This window comes from Microcaecilia unicolor, chromosome 3 (genome assembly GCF_901765095.1).
Source record: "Microcaecilia unicolor chromosome 3, aMicUni1.1, whole genome shotgun sequence".
NCBI lineage: Eukaryota > Metazoa > Chordata > Amphibia > Gymnophiona > Siphonopidae > Microcaecilia > Microcaecilia unicolor.
Genome location: NC_044033.1, coordinates 363344 through 385959, shown reverse-complemented (window position 1 = coordinate 385959; position 22616 = coordinate 363344). Strand labels below are relative to the sequence as shown.

General features: G+C 42.8%; 1 protein-coding gene across 1 annotated transcript in view; it reads right to left on the bottom strand.

Moving 5' to 3' along the window:
• The window catches only part of CNPY3 (canopy FGF signaling regulator 3), a 35801-nt gene extending 15776 nt beyond the window's left edge, over window positions 1-20025 (bottom strand). The window contains exons 1-4 of the mRNA XM_030195680.1: window positions 19845-20025; window positions 18836-18959; window positions 9271-9367; window positions 4632-4754 (exon numbers count right to left, since the gene is read on the bottom strand). Coding sequence (XP_030051540.1) covers window positions 4632-4754; window positions 9271-9367; window positions 18836-18959; window positions 19845-19941 — 441 coding nt within the window. The 5' untranslated portion in view covers window positions 19942-20025. The remainder of the gene's footprint in view (window positions 1-4631; window positions 4755-9270; window positions 9368-18835; window positions 18960-19844) is intronic.
• Window positions 20026-22616: the final 2591 nt, after the last annotated feature.

Genomic DNA, 22616 nt, shown 5'->3' with positions numbered 1-22616 from the left:
GAAGGGGTGTAGGGAAGGACGAGTGTGGAGAGATACTGGGGAGCAGCAGAGTGAATACATTTATAGGTTAGTAGAAGAAGTTTGAACAGGATGCGAAAACGGATAGGGAGCCAGTGAAGGTTCTTGAGGAGAGGGGTAGTATGAGTAAAGCGACCCTGGCGGAAGACGAGACGGGCAGCAGAGTTTTGAACCGACTGGAGAGGGGAGAGGTGACTAAGTGGGAGGCCAGCAAGAAGCAGATTGCAGTAGTCTAAACGAGAGGTGACAAGGGTGTGGATGAGGGTTTTGGTAGAGTGCTCGGAAAGAAAGGGGCGGATTTTATGGATGTTGTAAAGAAAGAAACGACAGGTCTTGGCAATCTGCTGGATATGAGCAGAGAAGGAGAGAGAAGAGTCAAAGATGACCCCAAGGTTTCGAGCTGAGGAGACAGGGAGAATGAGAGAGCCATCAACAGAAATAGAAAACGGGGGGAGCGGGGAGGTGGGTTTGGGGGGGGGGGGGGGGGGGGAATGAGAAACTGAGGAACTGAGTTCGATTCCCGGCCCAGGCAGCTCCTATTGACTTTGGGCAAGTCACTTAACCCTCCATTGCCTGCCGCATTGAGCCTGCCATGAGTGGGAAAAAGTGCGGGGTACAAATAAAAAAAAAAAAATAATAAAAAAATCACTCCATAGTGGACCTCACTAGGTTTGTAATGTGTGCAATTCTGAATCTGGAATTACAAGAGGTGCAAAGAACAACCAAAATGATTCAGGGACGACTCTCGTATGAAGAAAAGCTAAAGAGGCAGGGGTGGCCCAGGTCAAGGAATGAGCCGCCGCCAGTCCCCCCAAGGTGAGCAATAAGCTGCTGCCTCCCCCCCCCCCCCCGAATCAAGGTATGAGCCACCACTGCTGCTCTCCCCCCAAGGCAAGAAATGAGCCGCCGCTCCCAAAAGACAATAAATGAGCCGTTCTGCTGCCTCCCCCAAAGCAAAGAATGAACCCCTGTCGCCGCCCCCAAGGCAAGGAATGAGCCACCACCGTCCCCCCAGCAAGGAATGAGCTGCTGCGGCCACTCCTCTGCCATCTTTCCCCTTCCACCAACCTACCTTTTCTTTCTTGTTTTTCCAAAGGCGACAGACAGAGATTCCCAGAGGCTGCCCTGCCACTATTCCCTTCTCTCTATTACAGCCCACCTCTCTGATGTAACTTCCCCTTTCCTTGGAGGTGGACCACAGTAGATAGAAGGGGCCTCTGGGAATCGCTGCCGCTGCCTTTGGAAAAATGAGAAAGAAAAGGTAAATGCTAGGACTAGGGGACATGCAGTGAAGCTACAAAGCAGTACATTTAAAATGAATCCGAGAAAATATTTCTTCACTCAACGTGTAATTAAACTCTGGGATTCGTTGCTGAAGAATGTAGTAAAAGCAGTTAGTTTAGCTGGGTTTAAAAAAGGTTTGGAGAGCGTCCTAAAAGATAAGTCCATACATCATTATTAAAATGGACTTGGGGAAAATCCACTGCTTTTTTCTAGGATAAAACAAACAATTGTGCCTGTGCTCTGTCGAGCATCAAAATATAACAAAATGTTTAAACACACATGAATACAAGTGTATTGCTTCTTCAGCTTATTGAGAGTGGAGTAGTCTCATATGTAACACACGATAAAGATTATTTGATTTTTCACCCAATGACTGGGTGTATTATCTGTGTGTATTGTCTAATCATTGACTGAACCTCCACCACCCTTTGCTAATCTTATATATAAAGATATATTTCTGTTTGTCAATATGCTAACATCTAATTTTATGTAGCACTTAGCTTGAACAAGTTGGTGCTCTTAAAACCCCGACAGGTCCCCAACTTGTTCAAGCTAAGTGCTACATAAAATTAGATGTTAGCATATTGACAAACAGAAATATATCTTTATATATAAGATTAGCAAAGGGTGGTGGAGGTTCAGTCAATGATTAGACAATACACACAGATAATACACCCAGTCATTGGGTGAAAAATCAAATAATCTTTATCGTGTGTTACATATGAGACTACTCCACTCTCAATAAGCTGAAGAAGCAATACACTTGTATTCATGTGTGTTTAAACATTTTTCTAGGATAAGCAGCATAAAATACATTGTACTGTTTTGGGATCTTGCCAGGTACTTGTAACCTGGATTGGCCACATATATAAAAAACAAGGTATAATTTGTAGATCTGGAGGCAAGTGACTGATGAAGTTGAAAGGAACTTGGATTTGAAATAGCTTTGTGCTATAAGAGATCCAATAGCTCATTTATATATATGTATCTGATGCCTCCAGGCTTTTTCTTCTTTAGCAATTTATAGTTGAGTATTTTTGAAAAAGATTATTAGAAGTTGTGAATAAAAATAAGTTACTTGCTTTTACTGCCATGTTTGTCCTACTCCTCTTTCTCATTTTCTGATATTAGCATCTGGGGACTAGTCCTGGTTTCTTTTCCCCCTTTTTTTAAATTTGTAGAATCCCAAGTAGTAGCATTATTCATGCTACTGATCCCAAGACAAGCCCATGTCTATCTCAATAACAGACTACGGACCTTTCCTCCAGGAACTTGTCCAAACCTTTTTTTAAACCCAGATATACTAACCGCTAATACCACATCCTCTGGCAACGAGTTCCAGAGCTTAACTATTTGAATGAAAAAATATTTCCTCCACGTTAAATGCAGTACCATGTATTGTTCAAATAATTTTTGTCTTGATTCTAATAAAACTTCTACAAAAAAAAAAGTACTACCATGTAACTTCCCCGAGAGTCCCTTGGAGGGGCATTTTTGAAAGAAACGTCCAAGTTGCAATTTGGACGTCTTTGCAAAACATCAAAATTCAGGGGCGGGGGGAAACTGTATTTTCGAAAAAAGATGGACATCCATCTTTTGTTTCAAAAATACCGTCAGAGACATCCAAATCCTTAAATTTGGACATCCCTACAAATGGACGTCTTTGACTTACGGCGATTTTTGAAACCAAAGACGTCCATGTCAAAACGTCCAAATGCAAGCCATTTGGACGTGGGAGGAGCCAGCATTTGTAGTGCGCTGGTGTCCCCCCCCCCCCCCCCAAACATGCCAGGACACCAACCGGGCACTGCAGTGGACTATATATGGGTACAGTGGGTTTGTGGTGGGTTTTGGAGAGCTTGCCGTTTCCTCCACAAATGTAACAGGTAGGGGGGGTATGGGCCTGGGTCTGCCTGTCTGAAGTGCACTGCAGTACCCACTAAAACTGCTCCTGGGACCTGCATGCGCTGTCATGGACCCGAGGCTGGCACGACATATTTTTAAAGATGTTTTTTTGAGGGTGGGAGGGGGTTAGAGATCACTGGGGGAGAAATGGGAGGTCATCCCATCTGGTGATTTCGGGCACCTTTTTGTGCTGTATTTGTAAAAGAAATCATGTCTGGGTGAAAACGTCCAAGTGTTCGTCAGGGACGTCCTTGCTTGTTTCGATTATGGGTCAAAGACGTCCAAGTGTTAGGCACGCCCAAGTCCCGCCTTCGCTACACCTCCGACACGCCCCCTTGAATTATGGACGTCTTTGCGACGGACTGCAGTTGGAGACGTCCAAAATCAGGTTTTGATTATACCGATTTCAACGTTTCTGTGAGGACGTCCATCTTCCGATTTATGTCGAAAGACGGACATCCTTCTCTTTCGAAAATGAGCCTGCAAGTCTCTGTACTTTTTGAAAGCGTAAAAACATTGAATTACGTTTACCTGTTCTACACCACCAAGTATTTTGTAGATCTCTATCATATCCCTCCCCCCCACTCAGCCATCTCTTCTCCAAAATGAAGAGCCCTATCCTCTTTAGTCTTTCCTCATATGAGAGGAGTTTCATCCCCTTTATCATTTTGGTCATTCTTCTTTGAGCCTTTTCTAATTCCACTATATCTTCCTTGAGATACGGTGACCAGAATTGAATGCAATTCTCAAGGTGAGGCTGCACCATGGAGTGATACAGAGACATTATAGTATTCCTAGTCTTATTTGCTATCCCTTTTCTAATAATTTCTAGCATCCTGTTCATTTCTTTGACTGCCGCCACACACTGAGCAGAAGATTTCAGCATATTGTCTACAATGACACCTTGATCTTTTCCTTGGGTGCTGACTCCTAAGGTGGACCCTAACATCAGGTAACTATGATTTGGATTATTCTTCCCAATGTGCATCACTTTGCATTTGTTCACATTAAATTTCATCTGCCATTTGGATGACCAGCCTTCCTATTTCCTAAGGGGTCTTCGCAATCTTCCACAGTTTGCATGTTTTAACAACTATGAATAGTTTCGTGTCATCTGCAAATTCAACATCACTCATTGTTCTGATTTTCAGATCATTTATAAATATGTTAAGTAGCGCCGGTCCCAGTACAGATCCCTGGGGCAATCCACTATTCACCCTCCTCCATTGAGAAAAGTGGTCATTTAACCCTACCCTCTGTTTTCTGTCCAAAAACCAATTCCTAATCCACACAGAACACTGCTTCCTATTCCATTCTAATTTTGAATAAGTTATTGAAAGTGCAGTTTGTTAACTTTTATTTATTATCATGCTACTCCCCATACCTGATGCTTCAGTTTTGTTTACCCCATTTGCTCCCTTTACCTGTTTCTTCAGGTCAGCCACTTCAGCAGATGTCTCATTCCACAGCTCATAGGGAATGTCCATCACCACGTTTACTCCTTTATGAACCAGGTTATGTAGCGTTTCAAATGTCTCCGATATTCCCTGGTGGATAGGAAAGCAAATGGCTCATGTTGATGCAATAGTAGAATCCTCCACGATTCCTACTTAATCTTCTGGTAATAAATACAAGTAAGAGAAAAGAGACAATGGTGGCATGGTTGCACTTCATTCACAGTACAAGCACAGCAACAGTCATGAACGAAATTCAACCACAAGAGTCAGTCTTGCTTACTACTGGTGACCATCATGCCATGAACAATCTTAAGCATTGTCAGAGAACGGCAATAGATTGGTGTAAAAACATCCAACTTTTCAGACAATGTGGGATGTGCTCATATACCTCAAACATTGCTTTGAATTTGAAAAATCCAATTTTGTACTCCTAGGGGAATACCAAATAATTTCAGGTGTATAGCTAGAGGGAAGAGAACGTGTGGTGGTTTATAGAAAGAGCTGATTTGAGGATGGGTCAGTGGTCTCTCTGAAAGTCAAAGGGAATCCTACTCCCTGGCAGTGGGGGGTCTGGATTTTTTCTTATGTTCTGAGTTTTATTTTTTTATCCATATCTTTTTCTTCTTTTAAATTAACCGCTTTATATATTACCTAGCATATAAAAATTGAAGACCACTTTTCCAAAACTCACTCAATCCAACAGTAGCAGTTTTGAGAAAAATAGGCAGCAGTTTTTGAACTGAATGAGTTTTACATAGAGCATTCAACACAAAGTCATTAAAATACCATGGACTTAGTGAGTTGTAGCACAGGAACAAGCTACAGTAAATACATCTTGCCTTGATGAATAAAAATTAATTGCATAAGCCAAAACTGACAAAAAAATGGATTGTGTTGGAAAAGTGCTCTTCAATTGTACTGCTAATAAAAGTTTCTTAACATTGAATGATGTGCAGCCAGCACTGAAAGGGGGGGGGGGGGGGCTCTCTTTCAAGGATGGGGAAGGATATGAGGTACAACCAGTACCTTGGGAGAAGAGTCCCTCCATCAAAGATATGGGGGGGGGGGGGGGGGACGGGTGCTGCAGCCCTGTGGAAGTGGGTCTCCCCCCTCTGGGGGTGAGAGTACATGGGGTAGATTTGGAACTGAAGGAGAAGGGATCTTTTTAAGTCTGGGGAAAAAGAATTTGATACAGCCAGTGCTAAGGAAGGGGCTGTTTTAGGGTTGCAGGATGCAGTGAGATGCAGCCAATACTACTACTACTACAACGTAACATTTCTAAAGCGCTACTAGGGTTACGCAGCACTGTACAGTTTAACAAAGAAGGACAGTCCCTGCTCAAAGGAGCTTACAATCTAAAGGATGAAATGTCAAGTTGGGGCAGTCTAGATTTCCTAAATAGAGGTATGGTGGTTAGGTGCCGAAGGCGACATTGAAGAGGTGGACTTTGAGTAAGGATTTGAAGATGGGCAGGGAGGGGGCCTGGCATATGGGTTCAAGGAGTTTATTCCAAGCATGGAGTGAGGCGAGGTAGAAAGGGCGGAGCCTGGAGTAGTCTGTGTCAGTGAGACAGGCTGTAAATTCATAGCAGTACACCACTACTTCAAAAACAGCACTGGTTATGTTCTCTGGACTTAGGATGCTTATACTCATATTTAGATAGATAAGTCTAAGTTACAGGAACTGAGAAGATTTGTCATAGGAAAATACTATCATCAATTTTGCATACTGCCCTTTGGTTTTGAGTCAGCTCCTCACATGTTTACAGAATGCCTGGTGGACATAGCAGCAAATCTATGTAAACAGGGAGTGCATGTATTTTCCTATTTGGATGACTGGCTGGTAAAGCACGCATGAGGAGGAGCAGAAGGAACAGTGTGCTTACTAATTCTGGTGCTGGAGTTACTAGGGTTCATCATAAATTATCCCAAATCTAAACTATGCCCATCTCATCAACTGGAATTCATAACAGCCCTGCTAGACACAACCTGAGTGTCATCTTTTCTTCCACAACAATGATAGCTGCCTCAGTATCCAATGCTGGAGAATGAGGGTGTATCCCTTAGGGTTGGAAATTGGGAGGAAGGAGAAATGAGGTGCAGCTTGGCTTGGGTCGGTGTGCTTCTTAGGAATGTGGTGCAGCCAGTGCTGGAGACTTCTTTTGCAGGTACAAAGAGTCGGTTGGAGGGTCTTGGAGAAAACTGTGTCGTCAGGCTTCTCTATCAGCAACCCCTCTACCAACGTCTCTTTACTGGCTTTTGTCAGGTTTGGCACATTATCCAAACCCTTTAAAAAAAATACACAAAAAACAAACAAAAAAAGAATGCATTTATGGCTGGGCTCTTTGATTTGCTCTACTTTTTGAACATTGCTGTGTACTGTTCAGTCTTAGAGGCCAATATAATAACCATGTGTTAGAAGGAAAAATTAGTTAATTACCTGATAATTTTCCTTCCTTTAGTCCCAATGGATCAGTCCAGATAAATGGGTTGTGACTGTCCACCAGCAAGTGGAGATAGAGAACTCCGAGCTGTGCCTCAAGCTCTTGCACTTAGCAACCAAGCCAGTCTTTGATAACAAAACAGTGACAGAGAGTGACTTCCAGAGAAAAAGCTCCAGACTCTAAATAGAAAAAGAGCTATAAAATAAAGGGCAAAACTTGTACCTCAGAAATAACGGAATCAGAATGTAAACACAGTCAGAATACACAGATAAAACTTCCTTCGAGTCCCAAGGAGGAGCATTCTCCAAATACTGCGAAATTGGAAAGTTTTTGTTTCTTAGGAAGCTGCTCCTCAAAAGCAATGTAAGGGGAAGGAGGAGAGGCAGCTTGAGCAGACTTTAATAAAAAGCCTGATGTAATAAAAGAACAGATTCAGGCAAAAATGGCAAGGTAGAGACTTCTACCCCCGCAAAATCAACATCCTGGGACACGGTAGCAAGCGAGGAACCCACTGACAAAATGGCCACCGAATCCTCGCGGACTGTAGGAGCAGCTATCCCATCTGCTGGAGATAGAGAATACTGGCTTGGTTGCTAAGCAAAGGAGCTTATAAGGCACAACTCATTAGAGTTCTCTATTGCCATCTGCTGGCAGATGGTCACAACCCATTTGTCAGGACTGATCCTTGGAACGTAATGGAAGTGCGTATTAAAGCTCAGTACATGGTTTCCTATTGCATGCATTAAAAAAAAGAAGAAAAAAAAAAAAAGAATATTTACAGCCAATGGTGCAAACAAAGGATAGCAAGCCGGTCAAACAGGCATGCATTAGCAGCAGAACTGAGCATTATGCATAGACTATGCTTTCACTTAGAGAAGCTGCATACGCAGACCGCGAGAGTAATTGTATAACAGCTATGGCACCTACTGGAAGCCTATTGTGTAAAGTAGGTGCTTCCTTTTCTATGTGGAATACATCAGTCCATGGTGCATACTTTTCTGGTTCTCGGTCTGCTATAAGAGGTCATTTACATATTTAAAGTGGTCTCATACCTCCCTCTTTATGTGCCCTCCTCTGCTTAAAACTAGGTGGCTCCTATTTTACATACAATTACTGGTAAGAGACTATCTAAATTTCTACAGCTGTGTGCCTTACCCACCATTACACAGCCGTGACAACTACACCTTAGCCACAGTCTGTGACATGATCACCTCAGCTCCTTAACACCCTACTGTTTAAAATTTGTTCACCCATCCCCTTGAAAGTGCTGCAGGCACTCTACACTGTCATGAGAAAAAAATGGCCACAGAAAAGCAAGGTAACCTTTTACTCTACCTCAGACCATGACCTAAATCCCCAGCGTTAAACCTTCATGCATCTGACCGCTTCTTTGTATCTGGGTTTGTAACAGATAAAGCCTTCATTAGGACTGATTTAAAGTCAGCAGTGCACTGATGTCTATGTTTTACCATTCCCACTGTAACTCCCTTATCTCTTATTTGTCCTGTTTGTCTGTCCTAATCAGATTGCAAGTTCTGTCAAGCAGGGACTGTCTTTTTATGTCCAGTGTACAGCGCTGCGTATCTCTACTAGCCCTTTAGAAATGATAAGTAGTAGTCGCTTTCTTATGTGTTGAACTCCTTGCACAAACTTGTGTGCAGAACCTTTGCTAAGTTTCCTGACAGTTATTACATTGGTCTCTCAGTCTGGTAAACTACTTATCCTCTTTACCAGAAGTTCTCAATTCAATCCTCAGGACACACTAAGTCAGTCTAGTTTTTGAGCTATTATATGCATGAAATACGCTTGCATATAATGAAAGCACTGTGGGAATCCTGAAACCCTGACTTGTTTGGGTGTCTCTCTGTCCTCAGGGCCTTCTCACTGCATTAAACTAACATGGGATCACCTTAACTCTTCACCTTTGCAGGACAGCACACACAGACAGCTTAAGTCCCCCAGGCTCTCTCTCTCTTGTTCACTATTAGGTTCTGTTGGTGATTATTTGCTTTTCTGATGCATATGAAAACTGAAAATACCTCCATTTCATTTGCTGTATCAAACTGTGTTAGAACAAGGAGGAAAGGACAGGCTTTCAAAAGGGAGGGGAAGGGGGCAGAATGGAGAGCCAAAGGTGTTGACTGACATTTCAAAACTGCTAACCTTTGCGAATCGATTGCTTCCACTTCGCTCCTTGTGTAGATTGTAATCCAGCAAGCGCTTGCAGATATTCTCCGTCACTTCAATAAGACGAACATCACTAGCCAGGAACAGAGAAAGACAAGGATCTTATCTTCTTTCTTGAAGTTGGGGAGAGTTCATGGATTTGATATCTCACATTTCTATGGTAGGCTTTCCTGACTGACCTGTCTATGCCTGCATACTTCCCCAGCCTTCACCTCAAATGTCAGTCAGCAGTGTCATCAGACTGGGCTTAAAGGGGCTTGGACGAGTTCTTGGAGAACAAGGTCTATAAATACTTAATCAGCCAGGTAGACTTGGGAAACTCACAGCTTATCCCCGACTGTAAGCAACAGGGAATATTTCTACTTTTTGGGACTCTGCCAGGTACTTGAGACCTGAATTGGATACTGTTGGAATCAAGATGCTGGGCTTCATGGACCTTTGGTCTGCCCAGTATCGTAATTATTTTCTTATCCATAATGCAAAAATGCTAAATGTAGCCTCACAAATTTTGGTGGCTGTGTGGATTGTTACCCAACTTGGTGGCATGACATGAGATGGGTCTGGGTGTTGGATTAAGTATCAGTGTTGAAAGACTCAAAGAAGAAAATAAGGGCTGATATGGTCTACCAGAAGAAGTGGCAGAGGCCAGAGATAGAAACCAGATTTAACAGCAGAGTAAAAAGATATGGGGGAAAGAGCAGAGAAGGTGAAATGCATTCTTATCTGTTAATTTTCCTTGAATCCACCTTGATCAGTCCACACTTATGGACTATGTCCCCTTATCAGCAGATGGAGGCAAAGAACCAGAAGATTCTGATGATATAATTCATATAAGAAGAGGTGCAGCTAGTAACCTTCCAGTATGCCAATACCAAAGCAACTTAAAAGAAGGTAAAATAAGCAAGAAAAAAAGAAAATTAACTGAAAGATGGTGTAAGAAGGCCTCCCTTGCAAAACAGACCACATACAGATAAGTGGCAGAATAAGCTTGAGGGATGCTAGAAAACTCCTAGATTCAAGGAAAGGAAACTAGCAGGTAATTTTTTTCCTTCCTTTTTCATCCTGCCAGACCAGTCCATATCCATGGGATATACCAAAGTTCTAACCCCACAGGACAGGAGGAAACACGGTCCCTTTCAAGATGACCTTGCCCAAACATCAAGCTTATAATATTTAACAAAAGAATGCAGAGAAAACCAGCAAATATCTTCTTTATCACTCTAGACTCTGCCCAGAATATAGCTTGAGATCTGGTCAAATGGGTCTCCCAAAGCCCAAAGGCACTGGCTTCCCTCAAAGGTGGCCAATGTAATGCCGATTTTTTAAAAAAAGATTCCAGAAGTGATCTGGGAAATTTTAGACCGGTAAGTCTGACATCGATGCCAAGCAAAATGGTAGAGGCTATTATAAAGAACAAAATTACAGAGCATATTCAAAAGCATGGATTAATGAGAAAAAGCCAACATGGATTTAGTGAAGAGAAACCTTGCCTCACCAATCTATTACATTTCTTTGAAGGGGACAACAAACATGTGGATAAAGGGGAGCCAATCGATATTGTGTATATGGATTTCAAAAGACATATGACAAAGTACCTCATGAAAGACTCCAGAGGAAACTGGAGAGTCATGGGATAGGAGGTAGCATTCTATTGTGGATTAAGTACATAAGTAATGCCACACTGGGAAAAGACCAAGGGTCCATCCAGCCCAGCATCCTGTCCACGATAGCAGCCAATCCAGGCCAAGGGCACCTGGCAAGCTTCCCAAATGTACAAACATTCTATACATGTTATTCCTGATATTGTGGATTTTTCCCAAGTCCATTTAGTAGTGGTTTATGGACTTGTCCTTTAGGAAACCGTCTAACCCCTTTTTAATCTCTGCCAAGCTAACCGCCTTCACCAAGTTCACAGGCAACGAATTCCAGAGTTTAATTATGCGTTGGGTGAAGAAAAGGTTTCTCAGATTTGTTTTAAATTTACTACACTGTAGTTTCATCACATGCCCCCTAGTCCTAGTATTTTTGGAAAGCGTGGACACTTCACATCCACCTGTTCCACTCCACTCATTTTATATACCTCTATCATGTCTCCCCTCAGCCGTCTCTTCTCCAAGCTGAAAAGCCCTAGCCTCCTTAGTCTTTCTTCATAGGGAAGTTGTCCCATCCCCGCTATCATTTTAGTCGCCTTTCGCTGCACCTTTTCCAATTCTACTATATCTTTCATGAGATGCGGTGACCAGAATGGAACACAATACTCAAGGTGCAGTCGCACCATGGAGCGATACAACGGCATTATAACATCCTCACACCTGTTTTCCATACCTTTCCTAATAATACCCAACATTCTATTCGCTTTCCTAGCCACAGCAGCACACTGAGCACCCAGATCCCTTTCTTGATCTGTAACTCCTAACGTGGAAACTTGCATGACGTAGCTATAATTCGGGTTCTTTTTTCCCACATGCATCACCTTGCACTTGCTCACATTAAACGTCATCTGCCATTTAGCCACCCAGTCTCCCAGTCTCTTAAGGTCCTTCTGTAATTATTCACAATCCTGTCGCGAGTTAACGACTTTGAATAACTTTGTGTCATCAGCAAATTCAATTACCTCGCTAGTTACTCCCATCTCTAAATCATTTATAAATATATTAAAAAGCAGCGGTCCTAGCACAGACCCCTGAGGAACCCCACTAACTACCCTTCTCCATTGTGAATACTGCCCATTTAACCCCACTCTCTGTTTCCTATCCTTCAACCAGTTTTTAATCCACAATAGGACATTTCCTCCTATCCCATGACCCTCCAATTTCCTCTGTAGCCTTTCATGAGGTACCTTGTCAAACGCCTTTTGAAAATCCAGATACACAATATCAACCGGCTCCCCTTTGTCTACATGTTTACTCCTTCAAAGAATTGAAGTAAATTGGTCAGGCAAGATTTCCCCACACAAAAGCTGTGCTGACTTGGTCTCAGTAATCCATGTCCTTGGATGTGCTCTGTAATTTTGTTAATAATAGCCTCTACCATTTCCCCAGCACTGACGTCAGACTCACCGGTCTATAATTTCCCGGATCTCCCCTTGAACCCTTTTTTAAAAATCGGCGTTACATTGGCCACCCTCCAATCTTCCGGTACCACGCTCAATTTTAAGGATAAATTGCATATCACTAACAGTAGCTCCGCAAGCTCATTTTTCAGTTCTATCAGTACTCTAGGATGAATACCATCCGGTCCAGGAGATTTGCTACTCTTCAGTTTGCTGAACTGCCCCATTACGTCCTCCAGGTTTACCGTGAAGTCAGTAAGTTTCTCCGACTGGTCCGCTTGAAATAACATTTCCGACACCGGTTAAAGAATAGAAACAAAGTAGGGTTAAATGGTCAGTATTCTCAATGGAGAAGGGTAGACAGTGGAGTTCCCCAGGGGTCTGTGCTGGGACAGCTGCTTTTTAACATATTTATAAATGATCTAGAGAAGGGAGTAACTAGTGAGGTAATTAAATTTGCTGAAAACACAAAGTTATTAAAAGTAGTTAAATCATGAGAGGACTGTGAAAAATTATAAGAGAATCTTATGAAACTGGGCATCCATATGGCAGATGACAATCAATGTGAGCAAGTGCAAAGTGATGTATGTGGCAAAGGGAACCCGAACTATAGCTGCGTAATGCAAGGTTCCACATTAGGAGTCACCGACCAGGAAAGGGATCTATGTCATCACTGATGATACGTTAAAACCCTCTGCTCAGTGTGCGGCGGTGGCTAAGAAAGCAAATAGAATTTAGGCATATTAGGAAAGGAATGGAAACAAAAATGAGGACTTTATAATGCCTTTGTATTGCGACCGCCCATCGAATACTATGTGCAATTCTGGTCACCGCATCTCAAAAAAGATATTGTGGAATTAGAAGAGGTACATAGAAGGGTGACGAAAATGATAAAGGGAATGGGACGACTTCCCTATGAGGAAAGGCTAAAGTGGTTGGGGCTCTTTAGCTTGGAGAAAAGACAGCTGAGGGGTGATATGATAGAGGTCTATAAAATAATGCGTGGAATGGAACGGGTACACGTGAATCGCTTTTTAGTCTTTCCAAAAATACTAGGACTAGGGGGCACGCAATGAAGCTAAAAAGTAGTATATTTAAAAGAAATCGTAGAAGATATTTCTTCACTCAACGTGTAACTAAACTCTGGAATTCTTTGCCAGAGAATGTGGTAAAAGCAATTCGTTTAGTGGGGTTTAAAAAAAGATTTGGATAACTTCCTAACAGAAAATCAATAAAAGCCTACACATCATGAACACATGGGCAGATGCATTCCGTCTGAAATTAAATGCTGAAAAAACTCAATGCCTGATACTCACCTCCCAATACAACACAAAGGAATTCACCGCTATAAACACACCAAACCTAAACCTTCCAATCTCAGAAACGTTCAAAATCCTTGGAGTCACTATCGACCGCCACCTAACACTTGAAACTCACGCAAACAACACAACTAAAAAGATGTTTTACTGCATGTGGAAATTGAAAAGGATAAGACCATTCTTCCCAAGATCTGACTTTCGCAGCCTAGTGCAATCCCTCGTACTCAGCCACCTGGACTACTGCAACTCACTATACGCAGGTTGCAAAGAGCAAACACTGAGGAAACTTCAAACAGCCCAAAATATGGCAGCCAGATTCATCTTTGGAAAGCCAAAATATGAAAGTGCAAAACCATTACGAGAGAAACTGCACTGGCTTCCACTCAAGGAACACATCACTTTTAAAGTATGCACATTAGTCCACAAAATCATCCACGGCGAAGCCCCAGCCTACATGTCTGAGCTAATAGACTTACCACCCAGAAACGCCAAAAGATCATCCCAAACCTTCCTCAACCTCCACTTCCCCAATTGCAAGGGCTTGAAATACAAGATGCTACACGTGTCAACCTTTTCTCACATGAGCACGCAGTTTTGGAATACACTGCCGCGCAACTTAAGAACGATCCACGAGCAAGCTTCCTTCCGCAGATTATTGAAGACCCATCTTTTTGAAAAAACTTACGGAACTCTCATCCCCCGTAATCTCACATCACTCATACCTTTACTCACAGAAATTTGTTTACCGTATGTCTTTATGCCTTAGTATGGCCCTTTAAGCTCCCATTGTCTCCTTCCAATGTTCAATGTTTGTGTTCCATTGTTGCACTCCTTAACGACACTTGATTGTCTCGCATAATTCTGCACAATGTAATCCATAACCAATTTGTAACAAATTGTACTTCCATCATTCATTTCTTATTGTAAGCCACACTGAACCCGCAAAAAGGTGGGAAAATGTGGGATACAAATGCAATAAATAAATAAATAAGTCCATAAGCAATTATTAAAATGGGGAAAAGCCACTGCTTATGTCTAGGATAAGAACATAAAATGTATTGTACTGTTTTGGGATCTTGCCATGCAGTTGTAATCTGGATTGGCCACTGTTGGAAACAGGATACTTTTATGGACCTTCGATCTGTCCCAGTATGGCAACACTTATGTCTTATGGTGCACTGCCCTGACACCGGTTCCCACACCAGTAGGAGTAAAAGCAGGAATCTGCCACACGCAGCATGGTCTACTGGAACTACTGCAACCAACTGAGTCACCTTTGAGCAAACGCAGCTGTCCCAGCACATGGCAGGGAAGGGGGGGAAGGCACAACATAGGTGCCGCAGAGTCACTGACCTGAGAATATGCCCTGCATCGCAATCCTACGAAACTCCAAGCCAGCAGAAACGCACCCTGGAGAGGCCAGAAGCAGCCTAAGGGCCATGGAGAACAAAACCTGGACAACTGTCCTGAGAAAAATCACTTGCAGCGCAGTGAGAGTATTGGGTGTCACCCAGAACAGCTCGCTTACCCCCCGGTCTCCTGCAGATGCGCAGACACACATTGCCCATACAGGACCCTGCAGAATGAGGTGGCAAAAGAGAGCCAGTGACCCCTCAGCAGAGCCTGACCCCCCCCCCATTCCCGCTGCGAGTAAGGAGCCAGGCAAAGAGGCAGAAATCAGTAGCAACCTGACAGAACAGTCAGTCCTGGCAGTCCCAGCTTGTGCACTAGCAAAATGGCCACCAAAGCCCTGTTAGCACCACGAGGAAAAACCATTGTGTGCTTCCCTCGTGCAGGAAACGGAAGAGGCCTTCACAAGCACACTCTTGGGACTCTGATGCGAGCCTGAACCACCAAACAGAGAAAGAGTTGCTGCTGCGTGCCAAATTCAACTGCGGGAGCAATGTGTAAATACCTTTGAAGCTATCCCCGTGAAAATAAAAGGAAAACCACGGGAAGCAGCACAGCAAATTAAAGGAAAGTGAACATTCACCCCAAGGCGTCATAAGAAGTCCTGCCTGTGTCCCACTGCACCCGGAGACACACGGCCAACCTCTCCTCTAACAGCTCTGATGCTGAGGAGGGGGGGGAGGGGTCACCAGTATAAAGCTGGCACCACTCAATCACAAACTCCATTGCTCTACTGAACTGGGAGACATAGAATAGGAGCTGTAATCAGATGAGACCAGGACCTCATGACAGACCGTCCATCCACCTGCTGGAGATAGAAACTGAGCAAGGAGCATTCTGTCCTGTAAGACAGTTCAGATCAGCGTTCTCTATCTCCACCTGCTGGTAGATGGTCACAACCCACAAGTCTCTGTTTTCATCTGTTGCTGATGCTAAGGAACTTGTGCTTGAAGCAGCAGGTAGAAACGTCGTGCCTAAACCTGTGTTGAACATCAGTCCTAGATACTCCAATTTCTAAATCTGTCAACTGACACTTTGCAAAACTGATTACTCAACCCAAGGGCTGGAGAAGAGAGACTATCCTGGACAACATTTCCAAACTCTCCTGATGACATACGAATCAGCTAATTATAGGAACATAGAACATTAGCGTTACCATACTGGGACTGACTGAAGGTCTATCAAGCCCAACATCCTGTTTCCAACAATGGCCAATCCAAGTCACAAGTATCTGGAAAGATCCCAGAGCAGTAAATGGAAGATGAAAGTACGCTTACTTGAGATCTAGAGAGGTCAGATACCTCCCTGGTTGGATCAAGGCTAAGCTATTACCAGTCAATGTTTCCATTCTGAAACACTGAATCTTTAGTGCTCTGTTGACTCTTTTGAGGTCCAAGATAGGATGAAAAGAACCTCCTTTCTTTGGAATCAAGAAGCAAATGGAATATCTGTCCACCCGCCACTTGGCTTGTGGGACCAGCTCTATCGCTGCTAGTGTTTATAAGGTGTCCTGAAAAGCTTGACATTTGGATGGAGTCTAGCATATGGATTCCAAGAAATTTGTGATGGAATGAGAAAACTCTACTTTGAAGCCGTATCTTATGTAACCCAAAACCCAATGGTTTGATGTAATTTTGGCCCACTCCTCATAAAACACAGAGACCCGAGTACCTATGACGAGACCCGAGGAGTGAACCAAGACCCTATCATTGTGAGGTGTGAAAGGCATTGGAAGGCTGGAGTTGGAAGCAGAATTCCAGTCAGCACGAAACAGGGCTTATCTCTGTGAGAAACAAGAAAGCTGGAAGGAAGCTAACCAGATTTCCCTGGTCTATAACATCTGGCCTCACAAAACCTAAGATGAGGATGAGCAGATTTAAGGTGGACTTAGACTTGTCTTCAGGCAATATATGTAACTAATTTCTCAAGGTCCTCTCCCTATAAAAACTTACCCTTAAAAGATAGTTTTGCTAAACACGATTTGGAGGCTGCATGAGCTGCCCAATGTCTTTAGCCAAAACTATCACAAAAATAAAAAGGAAACAGAAAAACCCCTACATAATAATCAATATAAACAAAAAGAAGGGGGAGAACCAATGATTTTCCAGTGCAAACACAGAACGATGACTCCCAAGAACAAAGGATAAAAGCTTTTAACATACAAAAATCAAAAAAGGGAGGTATAAAAGTCCCAATGAGTATTAAACACAAGAGTACTCATAAAAAGATGTTCTTAGACGTACTTGCATGAGTTCATAGACTGGACACAGAACTGTTTCGGCAATGAATGCTTCCATCAGGAGTCAAAACATATCTACTGTGAATCAGACTCCTCATTCTACTATACCAGGGGCAGGCAACTCCGGTCCTCGAGAGCCGCAGGCAGGTCAGGTTTTCAGGATATCCACAATGAATATGCATGAGATAGATTTGCATACCATGGAGGCAGTGCTTGCAAATCTATCTCCTGCATATTCATTGTGGATATCCTGAAAACCTGATCTGCCTGCAGCTCTCGAGGACCAGAGTTGCCTACCCCTGTACTATACTAATGGAGTTTCCTATACTGCTGTTTTTCCAAAAGGATTCAAAGCGGTTTATATTTTTATACAAAAAACTCCAATAATAAGCAGAAAATAATGTAACAATTTCTTCAATAAAATTTAAAATAAAAACAGAACAAGTTCAAATAAAATGAACTTTTAACATTTTCCTAAAGGAAAAATAAGAAGATGCTTGCCTCAGTTCTAGAGGAAGTTTATTCCATAGTCTGGTCCCAGCAAAAGGAAAAGAGGCCTCAAGAATAGATTTGAACAAAAAATATTTTAGAGAATGAAAACCCAACATCAACGTTCTTGAGAAACCTAAAGCTCTCTCTGCAGATGGGAAGACCAACACTTTTGGTAACAAATAAACAGGATTACAATAAAAGCGGCATATGACTTTCAACCAACCAGGACTGAAAACCACCAGCTGTAAAGTCTTTTACTCACACTAGGGCAGCAACAGTTGGACCATTCAATTGAGCAGAATATTTACGTGCTCACTAAAGTCTTTTTTTCCCCCCAGTAATATCAGGTTACAATGTGTGGTCTTGTTTATGTTTGTTTTTATAGGATACAGGCAAAGAATTCCCCCGTAACCTGCACAATTGTCGCTCCCCTACTGTGAGTAGAACACTTTAAAACTGGTGGTTTTCACTAATAGTGTGAACTGTTGTTTTAATTAGGACTGTACGAAATATTCATATTCAATTCATCCCCGAATAGTGTGAATACTAATAAACAGGGGCTCTACTGTGCTACATCCTATTGTAATAAATACTTGTTCTTGGATTTCACTTCTTTTATTATTTGTTATGTTAAAGCTCAATGCCCATTATTCGTATTTGGTATTCTTATTCAGCCAAATAATATTTTTTGTTATTCATATTTGGGCAAACAGTAAAATATGCTATTCAGTACAGTTATAGTTTTAATATTTTTTTATTTGTAAACCACCTAGGTTTGTATAAACTGAGATTCCAGAAGATTTATTCATCTAGATAAGGTTTTTGGAAAAAGCTGCAACTGAAGTAAAAGCAAGTGCAAAGAAAATGGCCCTTAGTTATGGGCTCTCATTCTGTTTTGACCTTTTGAAGGTAGAACTCTTGAAAAAAATGTATCATCTACTGCTCTTTCATGGGTTTTTATTTCTGTGCACACAAAAACATTGGGCAGCAAGAGGATTGGTATTCTATGGCATTCCAAAAGTTACTTACGACTTGGTATACTTTACTCCTGAGCGTTTTCCATCCAGAAATCCATAGCCTGTATCAATTACTTCCTTGGTTTTCCCCGTCTCTTCAAATGAAGATTTTAATTCCACTGCAACGTATTTACAAACTGAAGAAAATATATAGAAAATGGTTCAAGAAGAAAGTTATAAAGCGACAGCACAGCATCCATTCCAGATTTAACACTCCTTTTCCTTCCTCATCTGGTTTCTTCTTCCCCTTTCCTCACATCCCTTTGTTGTCTTCCACTCTGTCCCTGGTGAAGGAGTTCTGCCATTCCTTTCACAGTGTTTTGTGACCCTACAGAAGTCTAACCCTATTACTCCAGGGTCAAAAGTAAAACAAAACAAAACAAAAAAAGCCCAGCCTAAGATTATGAGCCCACTAGGGCCAGAAAAAGTACCAACTGCTTTGCTTATACTACAGAAAGGTAGTGTATCACATCCCTTCCCCTTTCTTCTCTTACACCACACTCCACATGCCTACTCTGCTTACTGTTAATTAAAAAAAAAAACAGCAAATCAAATTCTATTAAACCTTTAATATTGCATCTTCAGGTTCCTCCCTCCTCTCTCATCATTGGGTTCCCTCTTCCTCACTATTCCACCAGCCACCCCATCCCCTCCTCATTGGGTTCCCTCTTCCTTACTATTCCACCAGCCACCCCATCCCCTCCTCTCTCATCATTGGGTTCCCTCTTCCTCACTATTCCACCCCATCCCCTCCTTCCCTCCTCATTGGGTTCCCTCTTCCTCACTATTCCACCCCATCCCCTCCTTCCCTTCTCATTGGGTTCCCTCTTCCTCACTATTCCACCCCATCCCCTCCTTCCCTCCTCATTCATTCCCTCCCTCCCTCCCCCCCAGGCTACAGGTCTCTTCCTGACCCAGGAGCCAGCTGTGGGGGTGCTGTAGAAACTGCTAAGTCTAGCAAGTTGGGTCCTATGAGCAGAGATGGGCCTCCCCTCATCCTCTGGCATCTACAGAGGCTTCACCTTCGCATTTGTTGGGCAGCTTCACCCAGTCTCCGTCCTCGTCTCGGGCTGAGACTAAGAGGAAGAGCAGGAGGAGGAAGGCCAGCAGCGGACACATGTCTGGCAAGTCGCTCCTGACAGTGATCACGACGCCGACCGGGAATCTCCTCAGCTACAGAAGAAGAACTGAAAGCAGCGTAACCGCTAAGCAAACAGGAAGTGACATACAAGACCTGCGACGGGTCGGGGCGGGGGAAAGACTCTCTCCGGGAAGTACCGCCTCCTGCTTGTGACGTCACGAAGAAGGACCAACAAAGCAAATCACTTGAAATGCTTTTATTAATTTATAATGATACAGGCATATATGAAATGCAAAATACAAGGAATAATCAAATAGTCATATCAAAGAATATCAATATATAAGTAACAGTTTTTAATAAGGCAAATCACTCCCCCAATCCATTCCCCTCCCCTAAGCAGCCGTCATCTAGTACACTCAATTCACAGCAAGCAAACCTATGAACTGCTGCCAGGAGGTTTAATAGACAGGAGTGGAAGTGAGCCTAATCTCTGTTTCCACTCCTCCTCGCAGCCGTCATTTCTATACACTCAAAACAAAGCAAGCAAACCTATGAGCTACTGCAAGGAGGTTTAATAGACAGGAGTGGAAGTGAGCCTAATCTCTGTTTCCACTCCTCCTCGCAGCCGTCATTTCTATACACTCAAAACAAAGCAAGCAAACCTATGAGCTACTGCAAGGAGGTTTAATAGACAGGAGTGGAAGTGAGCCTAATCTCTGTTTCCACTCCTCCTCGCAGCCGTCATTTCTATACACTCAATACACAGCAAGCAAACCTATGAGCTGCAGCCAGGAGGTTTAATAGACAGGAGTGGAAGTGAGCCTAATCTTTGTTTCCACTCTCCCGTGTAGCCGTCATATCTAGTACACTCAACACAAAGCAAGCAAACCTATGAGCTGCTGCAAGGAGGTTTAATAGGCAGGCAGGAGTGGAAGTGAGCCTAATCTCTGTTTCCACTCTCCCGTGTAGCCGTCATATCTAGTACACTCAAAACAAAGCAAGCAAACCTAGGAGCTGCTGCCAGGAGGTTTAATAGGCAGGAGTGGAAGTGAGCCTAATCTCTGTTTCCACTCTCCCGTGTAGCCGTCATATCTAGTACACTCAAAACAAAGCATGCCAAACTATGAGCTGCTGCAAGGAGGTTTAATAGGCAGGAGTGGAAGTGAGCCTGTCTAGTCCACTGTAAGCAAGGAAGCCAATTTGGTTAATCTCTGTTTCCACTCCCCCCCCCATGCAGCCGTCATCCAGTACACTCAAAACAAAGCATGCCAAACTATGAGCTGCTGCAAGGAGGTTTAATAGACAGGAGTGGAAGTGAGCCTATCTAGTCCACTGTAAGCAAGGAAGCCAATTTGGTTAATCTCTGTTTCCACTCTCCCGTGTAGCCGTCATATCTAGTACACTCAAAACAAAGCAAGCAAACCTATGAGCTGCTGCCAGGAGGTTTAATAGGCAGGAGTGGAAGTGAGCCTATCTAGTCCACTGTAAGCAAGGAAGCCAATTTGGTTAATCTCTGTTTCCATTCCCCCTGAAGCTGTCATTGCCATACACTCAATTCAGAGCAAGCAAACCTATGAGCTACTGCAAGGAGGTTTAATAGACAGGAGTGGAAGTGAGCCTAATCTCTGTTTCCACTCCTCCTCGCAGCCGTCATATCTATACACTCAAAACAAAGCAAGCAAACCTATGAGCTGCAGCCAGGAGGTTTAATATGTTGGATTATTTGTAGTAAATAATTAGCAGATTTTAGTACACACAGCTTCAGCTTTAGAAATGTTAATTTCTTTCTTCATCTCTCTCTCATTCACCCCTGAATAATTCACTGCTGAGTCACTTTAAAGTTGAAGTAACAAAACATCTGTTTACTCACAGTTTGTAGTTAGATTATAATCAGACAGGCTTATATATACATATTACTATACATTTGTATTATCAGCTCCTTCCATGTGCTTAGATGGTAATGGATGCTCACACCACCATAGATCCTCTCAGGTTAGGAGAGATCATGAGCTCCATGTGCTCCATGTGCTGCATGTGCTGCATCTACTGTGTCTAACCCCCACAGGAAGTTGCATAGCAGTGTGACCTCTCTAAGTAATTCACATCAGAGGTCACAGAGTAATCACAGAGAAATAATAGGTGACAGTCAATGCATGTAAAATACAATTACATTCCAACAAACCCCTTCTCATGCATTACTGTCATGCAATTATTTATTCATACAAAGTCCAAGCTTTATACGCAGATTCACAAAATGTTCTCTGGGTAACGGTTTGGTCATGATGTCAGCTGTCATCTCACTGGTGTGACAATAGTGTAGACTGATGACCCCTTCTTTCACCAACTCTCGCACGTTGTGGTATTTCGTTGCGATGTGCTTGGTGCGTGACTGAACCTTGTCATTCTGTGACAGTCGGATGCAGCTCTGATTATCTTCCATTAACTGGATTGGTCTCTTTTCAGCTATTCCGAAATCCAGCAAAAGTTTTTCAATCCACATCAGTTCTCTGCACGCTTCCGATACGGCCACATATTCAGCTTCTGTAGAAGACAAACTCACAATACTTTGTTTATGACTGGCCCATGAAATTTGTACATTTCCATACATAAACACATATCCACTTGTGGATTTATAATCAGAATGATCCCCTGCCCAATCTGAATCACAGTAACATATTAGTTTTGGATTACTATTGGCTGAAATCTTTAATTT